General features: G+C 41.3%; 1 protein-coding gene and 1 non-coding gene across 7 annotated transcripts; both read left to right on the forward strand.

The window, feature by feature from the left end:
* The first annotated feature begins 4,765 nt into the window (after positions 1–4,765).
* LOC121025896 (U6atac minor spliceosomal RNA) lies at positions 4,766–4,894 on the forward strand. The gene has a single exon (XR_005788184.1). It is a non-coding gene; the product is annotated as a U6atac minor spliceosomal RNA (small nuclear RNA).
* A 4,835-nt stretch (positions 4,895–9,729) lies between these two features.
* Positions 9,730–13,768, forward strand: USP51 (ubiquitin specific peptidase 51). 6 transcript variants are annotated; one of them, XM_040468648.1, is made up of 3 exons: positions 10,382–10,868; positions 11,044–11,754; positions 12,022–13,768. In XM_040468648.1, the coding sequence occupies exons 2-3, from the start codon at positions 11,199–11,201 to the stop codon at positions 13,203–13,205; spliced, it is 1,740 nt and encodes a 579-aa protein (XP_040324582.1). In that variant the 5' UTR covers positions 10,382–10,868; positions 11,044–11,198; the 3' UTR covers positions 13,206–13,768. The 6 variants fall into 6 exon arrangements, with proteins under 6 accessions (XP_040324581.1, XP_040324582.1, XP_040324584.1 ...); XM_040468650.1 differs by having other exon boundaries at positions 12,538–13,767; XM_040468649.1 differs by having other exon boundaries at positions 11,044–11,336; positions 11,581–13,766.
* The last annotated feature ends 3,008 nt before the right edge of the window (positions 13,769–16,776 follow it).

Consider the following 16,776-nt stretch of genomic DNA (forward strand, 5'->3'; position numbering starts at 1 on the left):
AAAAAAAAAGAGGAAAGAAAGTCAATGTTATCTCATCGCCATAAAGCTCCACTGTTTGTTCTGCAATATATTTGCTCCCCTCTTATGGTCTGTGCATATGCATGTTTTTGATGACTAAGATCATACCATAAATAAGATTTTATGTCCTGATTTTTTTACTTGACTTTGATTTATGAACGTAGGCATATGAATCCTCATAAAGGTACAAAAATTGAATTGTACTTGCCCAGGCACTAATCAGACTGCGGTTTTCAAGATGACAAAATTAGATGTAATCAGACCTGTCCCTGAAAATCCAGAGAATTTGATCTACATAGGTCTGATTGTCTCTGATGGTAGATGGGAGGAGCCCCAAGTCTTAATCACTGGCACACTGTGAGACGGGGGCTAGCAGGAGAGGAAAAGAGGATGGTCTAGGGTCACCACTTAACACTGGAGTCACTTGTCCTTTTCACCACCCAACTCATACAGAGTGGGCCAACCCTGCTCCTGGGCACTCAAGATCATTAAAAATGGAGCTGCAATAGGATAAATCCTAATGAAGAATCAGGGAATCAACTGAAAGCCGAAGAGGCTCTATCTTGATTTCCAGAACCCCTGCCAGCTCTAAATGAGAGCCTGCATGGGAAAGAAACCTTGAGACCACATACATGCAAAGATGATATTCAAAATAATTTAAAAACAGTTACAGTCATTTAAATGAAAAAAAAAAAAAAAGACGGGGCGCCTGGGTGGCGCAGTCGGTTAGGCGTCCGACTTCAGCCAGGTCACGATCTCGCGGTCCGTGAGTTCGAGCCCCGCGTCAGGTTCTGGGCTGATGGCTCGGAGCCTGGAGCCTGTTTCTGATTCTGTGTCTCCCTCTCTCTCTGCCCCTCCCCCGTTCATGCTCTGTCTCTCTCTGTCCCAAAAATAAATAAACGTTGAAAAAAAAATTTAAATGAAAAAAAAAACTACTGGTGATAAAACTAACACACAATAGAGCTTGTGGCTTGACACCCCACTTTATTAAAGGGTATAGACATTGCTTGATATGATTTCTAAACTCTTTTGCAGCTCTGTCACTATAGGGAGCCCATCAAGGTCCACATGTCCTTCCTATTTTCATTATTTCAGTGTCTAGTTTTCCAGAATGTTAATTCTCTCTGCTGGTTATTTGAAGTAAGGTGTAAACATAAAGTTTATTGGGAAAAGACTTTTGAATATTTACTGTAATGTCTCTGTGGACCAGACAGAGATCATTGAACATGATGACTTACCACCAAAGTAAAACATTTGGGAGATTATATGACAGGTTGGCTAAAATCCCAGACTTTCTCCTTAGCTTTACACTGGTAACATCCTTTCAAATTCCAATACGTTTTCATCTGTGTAGTTTCTCATTAACTCCATTCTCTCAAGCACAGACAATAAAGTTTGGTAAATTATTTCAGATGGTGTTCCTTCCAAATTTCATATTTTAAGTAAAATTTTACAAAGCTTTTCCGGTTGAAACAGTGGAAGGGTAGGGGCACCTGGTTGACTCAGTCAGTAGAGCATACAAATCTTGATTTCAGGGTCGTGAGTTCAAGCCCCATGGTGGTTGTAAAGCTTACTTAAAAAGAACAAAAAGAAAGAGCCTGCTGAGAAACAGTGGAAGGGTGACCAACTGACTGGTTGGCTCAGGGGTATCCCAATTTTAGTGCTAAAAATCCTGTGCCCTGGGAAACCTCTCCAGGACATAAAAAGTCCTGGTTTTCACACATGAATGCAGAAGGTTGGGGGGAAAGTACAGAACTCTTATGGTGGCCCCCACAACTGGGGATGAAAGCAACAGTGCTTTTAGTGTCAAATGGACACCACATGGATTACAGCTTTCCCTAGTTGCTGTGGCTGTTTTGCCCCCTGACTGTTGATATTGACAACCATACTTTGGGGTTCACAGTAGTGATCATGAATTTTGCATCACCTTGTGTGATGTGAGTTGAGTGCAACTTAAGCGTGTTATCATCCTGAGCTTTGAGTCCCTAGCCTGGCACTCAGGAGACACTTAGGAAATTGCTACTGAACAAATTTTCAGGCATTTGTCCCACTGATAGATACACAGATGTGTGAAATGATGTTGTACAAGTGTATTCTTTGCAGCATGACTGCATGACAAAAAGAAGTAATAACCAAAATATGGACACAAAGGAATTGGTTAAAATTATCCAAGTCAGAGATTTTTGCAATCATTGGAATATAAATCATCTCATGATGTTCTTATTTTAAAAACTCTAATTTTCATATTGCATTTAAAATTGCAATGTTGGGGCACTTGGGTGGCTCAGGTGGTTAAACATCCAACTCTTGATTTTGGTTTAGGTCATGATTTCATGGTTCATGGGTCAAGCCCCGCATTGGTGTCTGCACTGACAGCATAGAACTTGCTTGGGATTCTCTCTCCTCCCTCTCTCTGCTCCTCCCTGACTTGCACTCACTCTCTTTCAAAGTAAATAAATAAAAACTTAAATAAAATGTGTTGTTAAATATTGTATATATTTATTATGAAGGATATGATTGATATACATATTGAAATTATTATGGTCAATCTTATTAATACATTATTTCCTCAAACAGCTACCATTTTTGTATGTGATGTGAATACCTCAATTTTACCTTCTTAGCAATAGTTTAGTATTCTATACGGTATTATTAACTATATTTTTCATGTAAAGTAAGTCATAAGACATACATCCTATACAAACTGAAAGTTTTTGATTGATTTTGTTCTGATGTGGAATGCTTTCTACGATGTACTATTTAAGAAACCCTGGGAAGTACAATATTTATATTATTGATGACATTTTTGTTAAACACGAACTAGATAGTACCCATTTAGGTTTGTATTTGGACAGAATATTTCTGGAAGCATATACATGAATCTAGGAATAGTGGTTGTCTCTGGCAGGATGAAGGTTAAGTCTGAGGTCAGGAGAAGGAGGGAAACATTTCATTATATACAGTTTTGTACTTTTTAATTTTCTTTCATATGCATGTATCTGTTCAAAATATCAGTTTAAAAATTAAAATAAATCACTCCTTCCTAAAATTATATAATTTATGTATTTAATATTAGATACATACATTGTTTCATGTTTTACAGATTATTATACTGTTCAAAGATGATATAGACTACTTTATTTTTTTCACAATACTATGAGATGGGCCAGGTGGTAGTTCATTTTTATATCTCTTTTATTATCCAAGAGATAAAAGTTGGGTAATAATCCAAAACTGGTAGGCTCTTGATTCTGTATGTGTTTTTTTTTTTTATAATCTAAGAATCTTAGCATTTTAGATATCAAAATGTTGTACCTATTTACAAATTCAAAAAGAATTAAGAGTGACACCTGGGTGGCTCAGTGGGTTAAGCATCCAACTTCGGCTCAGGTCATGATCTCATGGTTTATGAGTTCAAGCCTGGCATTGGGCTCTGTGCTGACAGCTCAGAGCCTGGAGCCTGCTTCAGATTCTGTGTCTCCCTCTTTCTCTGTCCTTTCCCCACTTGTCCTCTGTTTCTTTCTCTCTCTCAAATATAAAAAATAAACATTAAAAAAAAGAATGAAGAACTGAAAAGAAAAATGTATCAATATAAAAGCCAATGTATTCAATACTAGTACCAATTATATAATTAAGGTTAGTGGGAAAGTAGTAACTTGTAAAGCACTGAGTACTTGATAAAGAATGGAAAGTACAACTGCACCGGCTACCAGGAGACAGGTCAAACCTGTAGTCAATAAGTGCCTTTGATTTTCTCAGATATCACTACAATTGGATGCCAATTTAGCAGGCATAAGCCCCTCCTTCAGAATCTTTTCATAGTGAGACCTGAGGAGACTCTCCGTTAGAGCTCCAGCATCCTTGTCCCTCCCCTACTGGGACATGCAGTCTGTTGGCTTCTTCAGTGAACAAGGTTTCCTTACTCCCTCACACAGATACTCAGTAATTTACTAAACTGAGCCACATGCTCCAATTATATTCTACCATCCAAAGAGCATATACCATATGATTTCACTCATATGTGGAATTTAAGAAACAAAACAAACAGGTATAGGGGAAAAAAGGCAAACCAAGAAACAAACTTTTTAAAGTTTTATTTATTTATTTTGAGAGAGCAGAGCACAAGCAGGGGAGGGGCAGAGAGAGAGGGAGGGGGGGCAAAGGATCCAAAGTGGGTTCTGTTCTGACAGCAGAGAGCCTGACACAGGGCTCAAACTCAATAACCGTGAGATCATGACCTGAGCTGAAGTCGGACACTTAACCGACTGAGCCACCCAGGTGCCCCCAGACTCTTAATTATAGAGAACAAACTGATGGTTATTAGAGGGGAGGTATGTAGGTGATGGGTTAGATAGGTGATGAGGATTATGACTGAACTTGTGATGAGCACTGTGAGTTGTATGTAAGTGCCAAATCACTAAATTGTACACCTGAAAACTAATAGTACATTGTATGTTAAATAAATTGAATTTAAATAAAAACTTCATAAGAACAAAGTAAAACAAAGAGCTGAAGCAAATAAATAAGAAGAAAGAACATAGCTCTGTGTCAAAATTTCTGGAGGCTCCAGGGCTAGCAGTCCCTTCTTACCTGTGTGATCTGAAGTCAATGTGAAATGACCCCTCCATTTTCCCACCTTTAAGGTATGGATAGCAATATCTATCTCACATCACAAGTGATAAGATACATTTTAATGGGTACAGAGAGAAGAGCACATAATATGCACTTAATATGTTTTTTTGTAATAGCGTTTTATGAAAGGAGAGAAGGTTAGCACTCCCCTTGACAAGGATGAAAGAGGCCCTCAGGCCTGACAACATGCATACAATTAAGGCACTGCCACCTATTATTTCGTGGCATCTCACCAACGTTTTTGGATTACATTAATTTTGTAGTATATTTTATTAACCCAATATATCTACAGTATTATTTCAACATGTAACCAATGTAAAAAAAAATAAATAAATGGTTTGTAATAAATTTGTCCACTAAGCAAACAAGGTAGTTAGGGCATTATGAAGCAAGAACAGTCAGAATATGGAATGCATAGAGGTCTACGCATATACAGGGAAAAGGCCTATGCCTTTATTTTCACTTACCTTTAACTTAATTTGAGCATGTCTTTCAATTACTAACCTAGGCAAGGAACCACAATAATGTCACCAATAAAGACTTTCATCACATTACATTTGTTTCACATTTCTTAAAGTATCATTTATGCTTATCACTTTGAAATTATGATAGTTATGTGCTCACTTCGGCAGCACATATACTAAAATTGAAATTATGATAGTTATGTCTATCACTAGATACTCTTATTTAATGTATTAATAAATAAGCATATATGTTATCAAATTACAATCTTTTTTTTAAAATTCAAAACCATATTTCAATATAATAAATTTCAGTTATAATTCTATTCATTTAATTTTATGCATTTATAAAAATATTATTCTCTTAAGGGAGCTACAGGCTACATCTAGCTGCCAAAGGGACCCAAGGTGTAAAACATTTGAGAATGTCTGTGCTAGGAAGTGTTTTGAAGTGAGAACCCATGGGGAAGGAAAGGGATTGAGCTGACATACTGAATGTTTTCATATATGTTATCTCACAGACAGGGACAATAAAGAGGCTTCCATGGTTGAAGCACTGGAGTCATGGAGGGCAGAAAGTGAAGAAGAGGTTGGACATCACAAAAAACAACAGGTGTTAGTGAGGATATGAAGAAAGGGAAACCTTCTTACATTGTTGGTGGGAACACAAACTGGTGCAGTCACTCTGGAGAGCAGTATGGAGTTTCCTCAAAAAGTTAAAAATGGAACTACCCTATGATCCAACAATTGCACTACTAGGTATTTACCCAAAAGATACAAAAACACAGATGTGAAGGGGTATATGCACCCCAATGGTTATAGCAGTATTATCAACAATAGCCAAGCTATGGAAAGATCCCAAATGTCTATCAATAGATGAATGGATAAAAAAGATGTGGTATGTAATACACATACACACACAATGGAATATTACTCAACCGTCAAAAAGAATGAAGTCTTGCCATTTGCAACGACATGGATTGAGCTACAGTGGATTATGGTAAGCGAAATAAATTAGTCAGAGAAAGACAAATACCACATGATTTCACTCATATGTGGAATTTAAGAAACAAAACAGATGAACATATAGAGGGGGAGACAGAGGGAAACAAACCATAAGACACTCTTAAAGACAGAGAACTGAGGGTTGATGGAGGGAGGTGGGTGCAGGATGGGATAGATGAGGGATGGGTACTAAGGAGGGCACTTGTTATGATGAGCAGTGGGTATTGCATGTAATTGATGAATCACTGAATTCTACTCCTGAAACCAATACTGCACTGTATGTTAACTAACTAGAATTTAAATAAAAATTTGAGGGGCACCTAGGTGGTTCAGTCAGTTAAGCATCCAACTCTTGATTTCAGCCCAGGTCATGATCTCACAGTTCAAGTTCAAGCTCCACATCTGGCTCCACACTGACACTGCAGAGCCTGCTTGGGATTTTCTCTCTTTCTCTGTCTCTCTCTCTCTTCCCCCCTTCTCTTTCTCTCTAAAATAAAATAAATAAACCTAAAAATATTTTTTTAAAAATTGAAAAAAAACCATAATAATAACAAAAAACATAATAACAAGAAAAAAGATGAGGCTGGACATATTTATGGGTAGGGAGAGTTGGAGTAAGTTAGAAATTTTCGTTTTTAAAAAACCAAGTGGCTACAGGGAGTCACCATGGGTCTGTGGGCAGGAGAATGCACACAGCAGTGTTGTTTGTAGCTGTTGCTTTGGAAGGCTGGAGGTGGACCAGCTAGGAGCTGAGGCACAGGGAAGAAAGGGAGCAGAAGAAGGGATACAAAGGAAAAGGGGGCAAATGGCTGGCAGACAATGTGGGTCCCAAAAGACCTGAACCCAATCCACAGCACTCTTCCTGCAAACCTAGTTAGGAGCAGGCAATGGCTACAAGTCTGCCTTTTGGGATGCTGGCCTCAAAGAAGTGAGGTGATTGAAAAGAGGCCCAGATTGGGAGAAATATTCTTTCTTTCTTTTTGAAAGGCTTGTTTTAAAAGTCCTGGGGCACCAGGAGTACAGAAGCAGGCTTTTTGCAGATATCTCTCTTTTCTATTCTACTCACCCCCAGATACTACAGCATCTTCTGTGGTCAGAAAAAAAACAAAAACAAAAAAACAACAACAACAAAAAAAAAACAAGAGATGCCAATACCCCTGGGAAACCAGCCACATTGGAAAAGTTTCCTGTGACTAAGGTCTTGACCTATGGGTTTTTATACAATAACCCACAACAGTTGTTTTCAAAGTCCAGTCCCCATACCAACAGCATCAACATTCTGCATCAGCATTAGCTAGTCAATTGTCAAAAACAAACTACTGGGCCTCATCCTAGTTACACAGCTAGAAAATGAGTCAGCATTTCCATCTAGGTCTGCTATCCCAGAAATAAGCCAAGTCTTTTGTTAGCCATGGATGAGCAAATGCCCTTACCTAGGGGGAAAAAATTCCTTCATAAATTAGTCTATAGTTCTAAAGAGCTTTTCTTCCAGGTACTTCTACATGATTGAGATTTGAATATGCTTTCCAGTTCCACTTCAACAGGACACCTTTCTTTGTAGGTGGTCTCTTCATGACAAAGGGGTGAGGGGCTAGGGCAGGGTCCAAACTGAGGGACCTCTTTAGAGAAGATCCTCTTTAAAGAGGCTGGGTCCAGAAGGGCTCTGTCTATAAAGTGCTGCTGTATTCTGAGGGACACCCTCCAGATCTGGGGGGGGGGGGGGGGGGGGTCAGAGAAGACCTCCTGGAGGAGGGAACATTTGAACTAGGTGTAAAACAGGGGGTAATCTGGAGGGACACTGGATCCTTGGAGATGGGTCCAGAACAAAGTCAACTCTGGGGATGGAACTGGGGTAGGACCTCTGGGGTTACTTCATGGAAACCTGATGAGCTACCCTCTCTTCCCGTTTTAACTAACCCTCAAGGATTTATTGTCAAGAAGTGGATCAAAATCACAAGGTTTGGTATGGATGGAATAGGCAAGTATGGGGGGGGGGGGCAATGACTGGCTGTTCTTCGGGTAAGGGTGGCACTGCTGGGACTTCCAGGGAGGTAAGCTCCCTCCTTACCTCACTCTAGATTTCTGTCAAAGGAGGAATGCACAAGAGAAAGGGTAATTCAGATGGAGGAAAAGAAGTGAGGGAGATAGAAAGGACTTCCCTATAAGCCACCAGAGGTTTTCACCTTTCTCTGTGTCACTCAACCACTCACCAGCAGGAGGGCATGTCATTGCCTCTGATACTGCTTCCCCTCAAAGTCCTCCTGAGTACCCACTGGTGACTCCATTTCTGCTTCTCTCACCTACTGCTTCCTTGTATGTATGCTCTTCCACCCTCTGGTGCAATCTGTCTAAATCCCAAGTCAAAATCTTTAACATTTATACAAGGCCAATTTCCATGATGTTGGAAAACCCTGATACCCTTGCTTAAAAGTCCTTTGTAAACTCCATAGGAAGACAAACTAATCTGCCAAAAGGTACCTCAGTTTGAACAGGTCATCCCATCTCCTGAGGCTCCTCTAATGCAGCTTAGCTGCATCCAGAGAAACGGAAAAGACTAGCCAGAAAACAGTAAGCCTCCCTTCTCTGGTGTGAAGTCATGGCAGTTAAAGTCTTTCTGTGAACCGGAAGCCTCATTAGGATTTCTGCTAAGTTGCCATGAATTTATGGTAAGAACTGCTAAAAGGTCAAATCAACCCTTTTCTTACTCGGGGAAACTGAATTGTAGAAGTGATATATAGCTAATAATGGTGGGAAAGTATAAGAGCATTGATCTCTTGTCTCCCAGGCAAATGTTCCTACAAACATATTCATCTGAAGACTAACTCTTATTTGAACCTCTCAACCTATAGTCACTTTGGGCTACATGACAGTTATGGTGGTTCTTTTCTCCAAGATCATGGTGATCTGTGCTCACTCTGGAAATTCATACAGATTGCTGAATCTCTTTGATGTCCTAAAATCACTGACATTCTTTTGGGAAGGCACCTACAAGATACCAATCCTGAGCCTGAGAGAACTGAATCCTTATCCTGAGGTTGAGAAAGGAGGTGCATGACTGTCCCAGAAAGATTAAATGTAGCATTAAACATCTTCAATGATAAGCAGGAATATTCTATGGATAGGGCAGGAAGGGCAACAAGCCCCAGAGATAGCAGCTTTCACAGAGGTTGTGGCCTTGGATGCTGTATCTATTAAAGGGAAGACAAAATCTGGAGGACACAAATCGTTTTATTCAGTATTTCTCACAGCACAATTTAGCACAGTAATACAGTTATGGGATCTGTTCATGTACACTTGTTAAGTGTGTGTTCATTTACATGAACTGGTTAGGAGGGATAATTCAGTGAACTGAGCAATAACTTTGAGAGAATTTGGAAAGACAGTGTTCTCCTTTTCTGTATTCTAAGTACCAGGCATTGTGCTATAGGCAGATTTTAAGATGTGGACTGAGAAACAGGTGTGAAAGAAACAGGTGACTTAAGGAACTTTTACTTTATATATACTATGATTTAGTGTTCATAACAGGTTAGGATTATTATTCCCATTTTTGTTTAACAGATGACATAACTAAGGCTCAGGGAAATCAGGTGTTTTATCTGAGCTCACAAAGCTAGCAAGTGCTTGGGATCTCCTATCTAGGGCCTGAAGCCCTTATGATTCCTCTCACCAGACTCCAGAATAATACTCCTCTCTCCATTGAATTCCCAGAGATCAATTTTTGATGGTTCCCTGAGGGATTCACGCCAGAGAGTTGCCCTTCCTGCAACCCCAACCGCCACCCCAATGAATCTTTTTTTATCTGCGGAGTCCGGGCCTGGAGCCAGGTGAGACGAGAACCTCCATTTCAGGGGCTTTCTCTAGAATCCGTCGCTGTGGTTACCTCCAGTATAATCTGTTTCAGGAAGAGGTCTGACCAAACCGGACAGCGGTGCCATTCATCACTGCAGGAGGGCAGAATCCGGGGCTGGGGGCCACATGTCGAGAGGGGAGGGGCCGGGGGCGGCCCCCTTGTGACCAGCCCTGAGGAGAGGTCAGGAGAGAACGTTGGCTGAAGAGCGCCTGTACAGCAGCAGCTGCTGACGTTCTGTATCACGCGCCTGTGGCCCAAGGTAACCCAGACCTATAAGCAAACAGCGGAGCCGGGGGCGTTGCGGGGACAAAGGCGGGAAGGGGCAGAGATCTTGGGGGTCGAACACTGAAGACAGGGGCGATGAACGCGTGGAGGGCGTGAGAGAGTCCGAATTCTCGGAGGAATAGGGAATGAAGGTGCTGAATCAAGAAACGAGGTGTGAGAAGGAACACAAGCGCGATAAGAGCGTGAGAGGGCGCAAGAGTTTGGCTGACCAAAAGACAGTGCCCTTGGAGGTAGCGGCAAGGGTGGAACATAACCAGCCCCAGCAGCATAGGTAAGGTGGGAGGAGCTCCATTCCAGGGAGGAGGAGGACACTTTCTTTCCCTGAGCCCATTTTCCATAGGTGGTCCCCTTTTAGCAATTTTTAAGGTAAATTTTGACCCCAGTGTGTTTTTAGAATAAAAGGAAAGAACGTCAGAGGAAGCTATGCCAAAGTGAGGCTGCGCAAAGCGCAGGAAAGTCAGTTAGAGGGTGGCGCCTTTTTTCAAAGAAGATTCCATTTCCACCCTAAAGCTCAGGCCGTACCACACCCCACCTCCACGTTTTCCTCCCTCAGTCCTTCTCCCTTTCCCCCACCCCAGCCCCCCACTCCCAGCACGATCGGATCGCTTTTAAACCAGGTAACTGCTTCTGTCTCCTCAGCAGCTCCGGGAGCCCCTGAGTAGAGGGGGTGGAGCCCGCATTGGTCTCTGGCTGAGCTCATGGTGGGAGGGGTCCTGAGGGCGCTAATGGCGCGCCGCCGCCATGATGCTGGCCAGATCATTCACAGAAATCCCTGTCTCATTCCATCTACAGTCGCAGCTCCATTCCAGACCTTTCTTCTCAGGCCGGGCGGTGAGCTGATGGCCCAAGTTCGGGAAACTTCCTTGTCTTCCAGCTCTTTGGTCCGCTAGAGCTCGGGCGGTGGGGGAGGAGCCTCGCCCGAGGAGGCGGCTGAAAAGGCGGGGAAAATGGAGAAGGAGGCGGTGGGGGAGGCAAAGATGTGTTCAGGCCAGGGAGCTGAGGAGGTGAAGCTGGAGCCTTTACAAGAGCGTAAGCCTACTTCGGAGGAGAACTTGACGTGGAGTGACAGCGGCGGCGATAAGGAGGTGCTCCCTTCAACCCCACCTCGCTGTCACAGCAGCTCTTCGCCCCTTTGCCCGCGCCGCAAGCCCCGCCCTCGGCCCCAGCCCCGGGTCCGGGCCCGAGCCCTGCCCGGGCCCTCGGCCCCACCCCAGCCTCCAGCCCATCCTCCCCCTCAGCTTCTGACCCGGCCCCAGTCCTGGCGCAGATCGCGGCGTAGATCCCGGCCTGGGTCTAGGCCCCAGAAGCTGCAAAGCTGTTCTGACCTAGGTGGCTCTGCGGATCGAGGTGGCCTAGGGGACTGGTTGCTGGAGGTGGAGTTTGATCAGGGTCCTACAGGCTGCTCTCATGTGGAGAGCTTTAAAGTGGCTAAGAACTGGAGGAAGAACCTGCGGTTGATCTACCAGCGTTTCGTTTGGAGTGGGACCCCAGAAACTAGGAAACGTAAGGCAAAGTCGTGCTTCTGTCATGTATGTAGTACCCATATGAACAGACTCCACTCCTGTCTCTCCTGTGTCTTTTTTGGCTGCTTTACTGAGAAACATATTCACAAACATGCAGAAACAAAACAGCATAATTTAGCTGTAGACCTCTATCATGGGGTTATATATTGCTTTATGTGTAAGGATTATGTATATGACAAAGACATAGAACAGATTGCCAAAGAAACAAAAGAGAAAATTCTGAAATTACTAACTTCCATCTCAACAGATGTTTCTCAACAACAGTGTATGACATCAGGTGTTGAAGAGAAACATTCAACCTGTGAGTCAAAGGAACAGGAGCCAAAATTGGTGAAACCCAAGAAAAAGAGGAGGAAAAAGTCAGTCTGTACTGTAGGCCTGAGAGGGCTAATCAATCTTGGGAACACGTGCTTTATGAATTGCATTGTCCAAGCACTTACCCATATTCCTTTATTGAAAGATTTCTTTCTCTCTGACAAGCATAAATGTGTAATGACAAGCCCCAGCTTGTGTCTTGTCTGTGAAATGTCTTCTCTTTTTCATGCAATGTACTCTGGGAGCCGAACTCCTCACATTCCTTATAAGTTATTGCATCTAATATGGATTCATGCAGAACACTTAGCAGGATATAGGCAGCAGGATGCCCATGAGTTCCTTATCGCAATATTAGATGTGCTGCATAGACACAGCAAAGATGATAGTGTTGGGCAGGAGGCCAATAACCCCAACTGCTGTAACTGCATCATAGACCAAATCTTTACAGGTGGCTTGCAGTCAGATGTCACATGTCAAGCTTGCCATAGTGTCTCTACCACAATAGACCCATGCTGGGACATCAGTTTGGACTTGCCTGGCTCTTGTGCCACATTCAGTTCCCAGAGTCCAGAGGGAGCTGACAGCACAGTGAGTAGGGATGACCACATACCAGGTATTCCCTCACTCACAGATTGCCTACAGTGGTTTACAAGGCCAGAGTACCTAGGAAGCAGTGCCAAAATCAAATGCAGTAGTTGCCAAAGCTATCAGGAATCTACCAAACAACTCACGATGAAGAAATTACCTATCGTGGCCTGTTTTCATCTCAAGCGATTTGAACATGTAGGTAAACAGAGGCGAAAGATTAATACTTTTATCTCCTTTCCCTTGGAGCTGGATATGACTCCATTTTTGGCCTCCACTAAGGACAGCAGAATGAAGGAAGACCAGCCACCAACAGATTGTACACCCAATGAGAATAAGTATTCCTTGTTTGCAGTGATTAATCACCATGGAACTTTGGAAAGTGGACACTATACCAGCTTTATCCGGCAACAAAAGGACCAATGGTTTAGCTGTGATGATGCCATCATCACCAAGGCTACCATTGAGGACTTACTCTACAGTGAAGGGTATTTACTGTTCTATCACAAACAGGGTCTAGAGAAAGAATAGTCTTACAAGACACTTACCAGAAAAAAAAAAGGAAATGAATATACAAGGATCCTGAAATGACACATAAACCTACCTGGAATGGACAATGACAATACCCATACAGCAACAAGCACCTCTTGAAGTTTCGCAAAAACCTACCTGGCATTGACAATGACAAATAGCACCTATATGACAAGTAGAACCTTGATATAAAGAACCTATCTTACCATGGTTTATGGGTCTGTAAGATGAAAAAAAAAATACTAACTAGTGACCATTCAGCCTTAAGAAATGGGAGGGGGGGAAGAGGTTGAAAATGGTCACATAAAGCATACTTAAATGAACAGATTGTTTTAGATGGGGAGAGTGGGAATGGAGATGTTCTGCCACTGCTGTATGTCATTTGTTTCTACAAAAATACCATGTGAGATCAGGGAGTATTTGTACATCAACAAAAAGTTTCACAATTGGTATTCTAGCTGTGGCTGATTAGTCAAATGGTTTGAAAAAAAGAATATTGAAAAAAAATTTTTAAAGCCTTACAAGAAAATATTTAAAATGAAGAAAACTCTTTTTTAATTTTAAAAGAAAATGTTTCTAAATGTTGAAAATTTTAAGTTAAATATTTTAAAAGAAATGTTTTAAAATTTAAGTTTTTTTAATTTAAAATTTCAAAATTATTTAAGGCTTAAAAATACATTTTTCTTAGTTTAGAAAAGGTAAAATGAACAAAACAAGGACAAAGATAAAAAATGAAAGTTTACAAAAAAGTTAAAGTGAAATTTAAAGTTTTAGAAGTAAGAAAGGGGAATGGAGCTCTTAAAAGTTAAATAAAATGTTTATATTAAACATTTTAAATTAGACCATAAAATACACGTGTTGAAAAATGAGAAGTTAGCAAAATTCACAAAGAGCTTAAGAAATAAAATTTCCAAAAATATAGAATAGGATGAGAATTCAAATTTAAGTTTACAGAACTATTTTAAAGGAAGAAAATTTAGAACAAGACAAGAAGACAAAATTAACTTTTTTTAATTAAAAAAAAATTAGGGGTGGCTGTTGGTTAAGCATCTGACTCTTGATTTCAGCTCAGGTCAGGATTTCACAGTTCATGGGATTGAGCCCCAAGTCAGGCTCTGCACTGACAGTACAGAGCCTGCTTGGTATTCTCTCTCTCTCTCTCTCTCTGCCCCTTCCCCACTTGTTTTTTTTCTTTTCTCTCTCTCTCTCTCAAAATAAATAAATATACAGTAAAAATTTTGAAAAGGAAAAAAATAGAGAAAAAGGAATTTTAAGATATATAAATAACCTTAAGGAAGTCCAATTTGAGAGATTTAAATAAAAACTAAATAAAAAGGATTAAAATTTTTTAAATGTAAATAAAAATAAATTAAAAACATTTTAAATAGAAAAAAACAGTAAAATTAAAAAAAAAGTTTATTTTTAATTTAAATATTAAAATGCATACAGGTATGAAAAATAAATGGAGATAAGAAAAACAAAACAAAGGGTTTGTGAATATTTTTTGAATATTATGTTGACACATACATAGAATTTGAAAAAAAAAATAGTCTTAACCATCATTTTACATCCAATTGTGAGATTGCTGCAAGGCCTGAACTCTAGCCTGCCTTCCCCTTTCAGGTTCCACACCCCATCTGATTTTGAAAGAAGTAGAGCTGTTTCTTAGGAAGAATCAACTGCATCTGAAAAAGATGAATAGTAGGGACTCTCTCCTATTTAGAACTGCATTATTCATACAAATTCTTTGGTACTGAAAAGTGGTTCTTGACAATTTAGTGGCTTAGGGATATTAGATCACAATTTAAGCTCTGGCTTTGATGTTCAAGCCCTATGACCTGATTGAGGAAGTGACAGGGACCCATATCTGAGAACATACCATCTTCTGGTCTCCCTCTTCTCTCTCCATAGGGAAACAAGACCTTTAAATTTCTACAGTAGAGTACAGTAGAGCTTTGTACTTTATGGTCCTACTCATTCCTTATTCTCTCTTTTTTTTTCCTTTTTTGATTATTCATGCCTGGTTCCCTGAACCACTTATTTACCTACATTTCTGAGTGCCAGCCTGTAGGGCTCCTCTGACTGTTTATCTGGTGGCTTCTATTCCTCCTTCGAGACTCAACTCACAGATGACTTCTCTGGAGCCTTTTCTAAATGTTCTACAAAGACATAGATTGGAAAATCGTTCCTCACCCCTCTATCCCTCTCACTGTGCCTCAAAGTACTTTGTCTGTACCTCAGTGATATTCTACTGTGATTCTACTGGAGCTTTGTGATTGTCTGCCCCTCTGTACTGAGCATTCTGCTAACGGGGCCAAGCCTTATTCATTTCTGTGTTAATAAATGTTTGTTGAATATGAGGATGAGTTCAGTTATTTGCTCTATTCACCCTCTCAGTAACGTGATCTCACCCATTTTATCCATCAAGCCCTCATTAAGTGCCCTGTGCTGTAATACAGTGTGATCAGGTTTGTATCTTTCCCAAAAACAGTGTATGAAATGCTACTTAGCTGCAGGGGATGGCTTACCAAAGTAGGTGCTCAGTGAGGAATAACCAGGTTATGTGGAAGGAGTACCAGGAACAATGCAAGAAAAGAGCACAAGTGTGAGAATTGGTCCTGAGAGAGTGGGTGGTGAGGGGGACCAGCAGCTGAAAGTGAGACTGGGTTTTATGGCATGTTTGTGGCAACGCTGTCCATCACCACAGTTTCCCTGAGCTTCCCACAGTGTCTCTCACCTTATGATTGGGTGCCACGCCTCTCCATGGCATACTGCATAAGTTTACCTTCCCAGGATACCATGTATCTCACCATTCCACAATGTTTTATATTACATGGCACACTATAACTGTGACAGAGGAGTGATGTCTGGTGGCTGTTTAGTGAGGAAGGTGTAGGTTGTCTGCTTAGCACTCTAGCCCTTCTTTCATTCTGTGTGGTTTCACTGGGGCTACTGATCACCTTGCTGTGCTCCTCTCACCCCTCCCCAGAGTGAACATGTCCCACAGCCTAGGCCAAATTAGAGTTCTCAATTCCTCCACTCCTCCACCCACACCCCTTCCACAAGAGCAATTTTGAGGATGGTTATAGGACCTAAACAGGCCCAATCAGAGCCCATTGCTAAATTGAATATGTATAGACACTGGGAGAAAGAAGCTCCCTCTCCATGCTGAAGTCTCTAGGATGACATTAATCTGAGAATTTTAGGGGTTGATATTCATACCATGAGGAGAAAAACAGAATTAGAGATGGGGAGAAAGAACCTAGAGAGCATCATTTGAACTTTGTGGATCCAGCTGTGCCTGAAGTCCCAAAGTTCCCAGCTCTCTGATCCAATAAAATCCTTTGTCTTGCTTAAGCTAGTTTGAGTTGAGATCTTGTCACTTGTTGCCAAGCGTTTTGAACACATCAGACACACTATATGGTTGGGGGGGATCCTGTTCCTAGGACCACAAAGGGAGAGAAGGAAGAGAATGATGACCTCAAATGAACTCTGTCATATAAGATTGAGAAACCAGAGTGGGTCCCTGCATGTCTTTAGCTCAGCTATTAACCTCTTCTAGGCTTCAAAC

The sequence above is a fragment of the Herpailurus yagouaroundi genome, unplaced genomic scaffold, assembly GCF_014898765.1.
Source record: "Herpailurus yagouaroundi ecotype Mexico unplaced genomic scaffold, PumYag 67784, whole genome shotgun sequence".
In the NCBI taxonomy this organism is placed as follows: domain Eukaryota; kingdom Metazoa; phylum Chordata; class Mammalia; order Carnivora; family Felidae; genus Herpailurus; species Herpailurus yagouaroundi.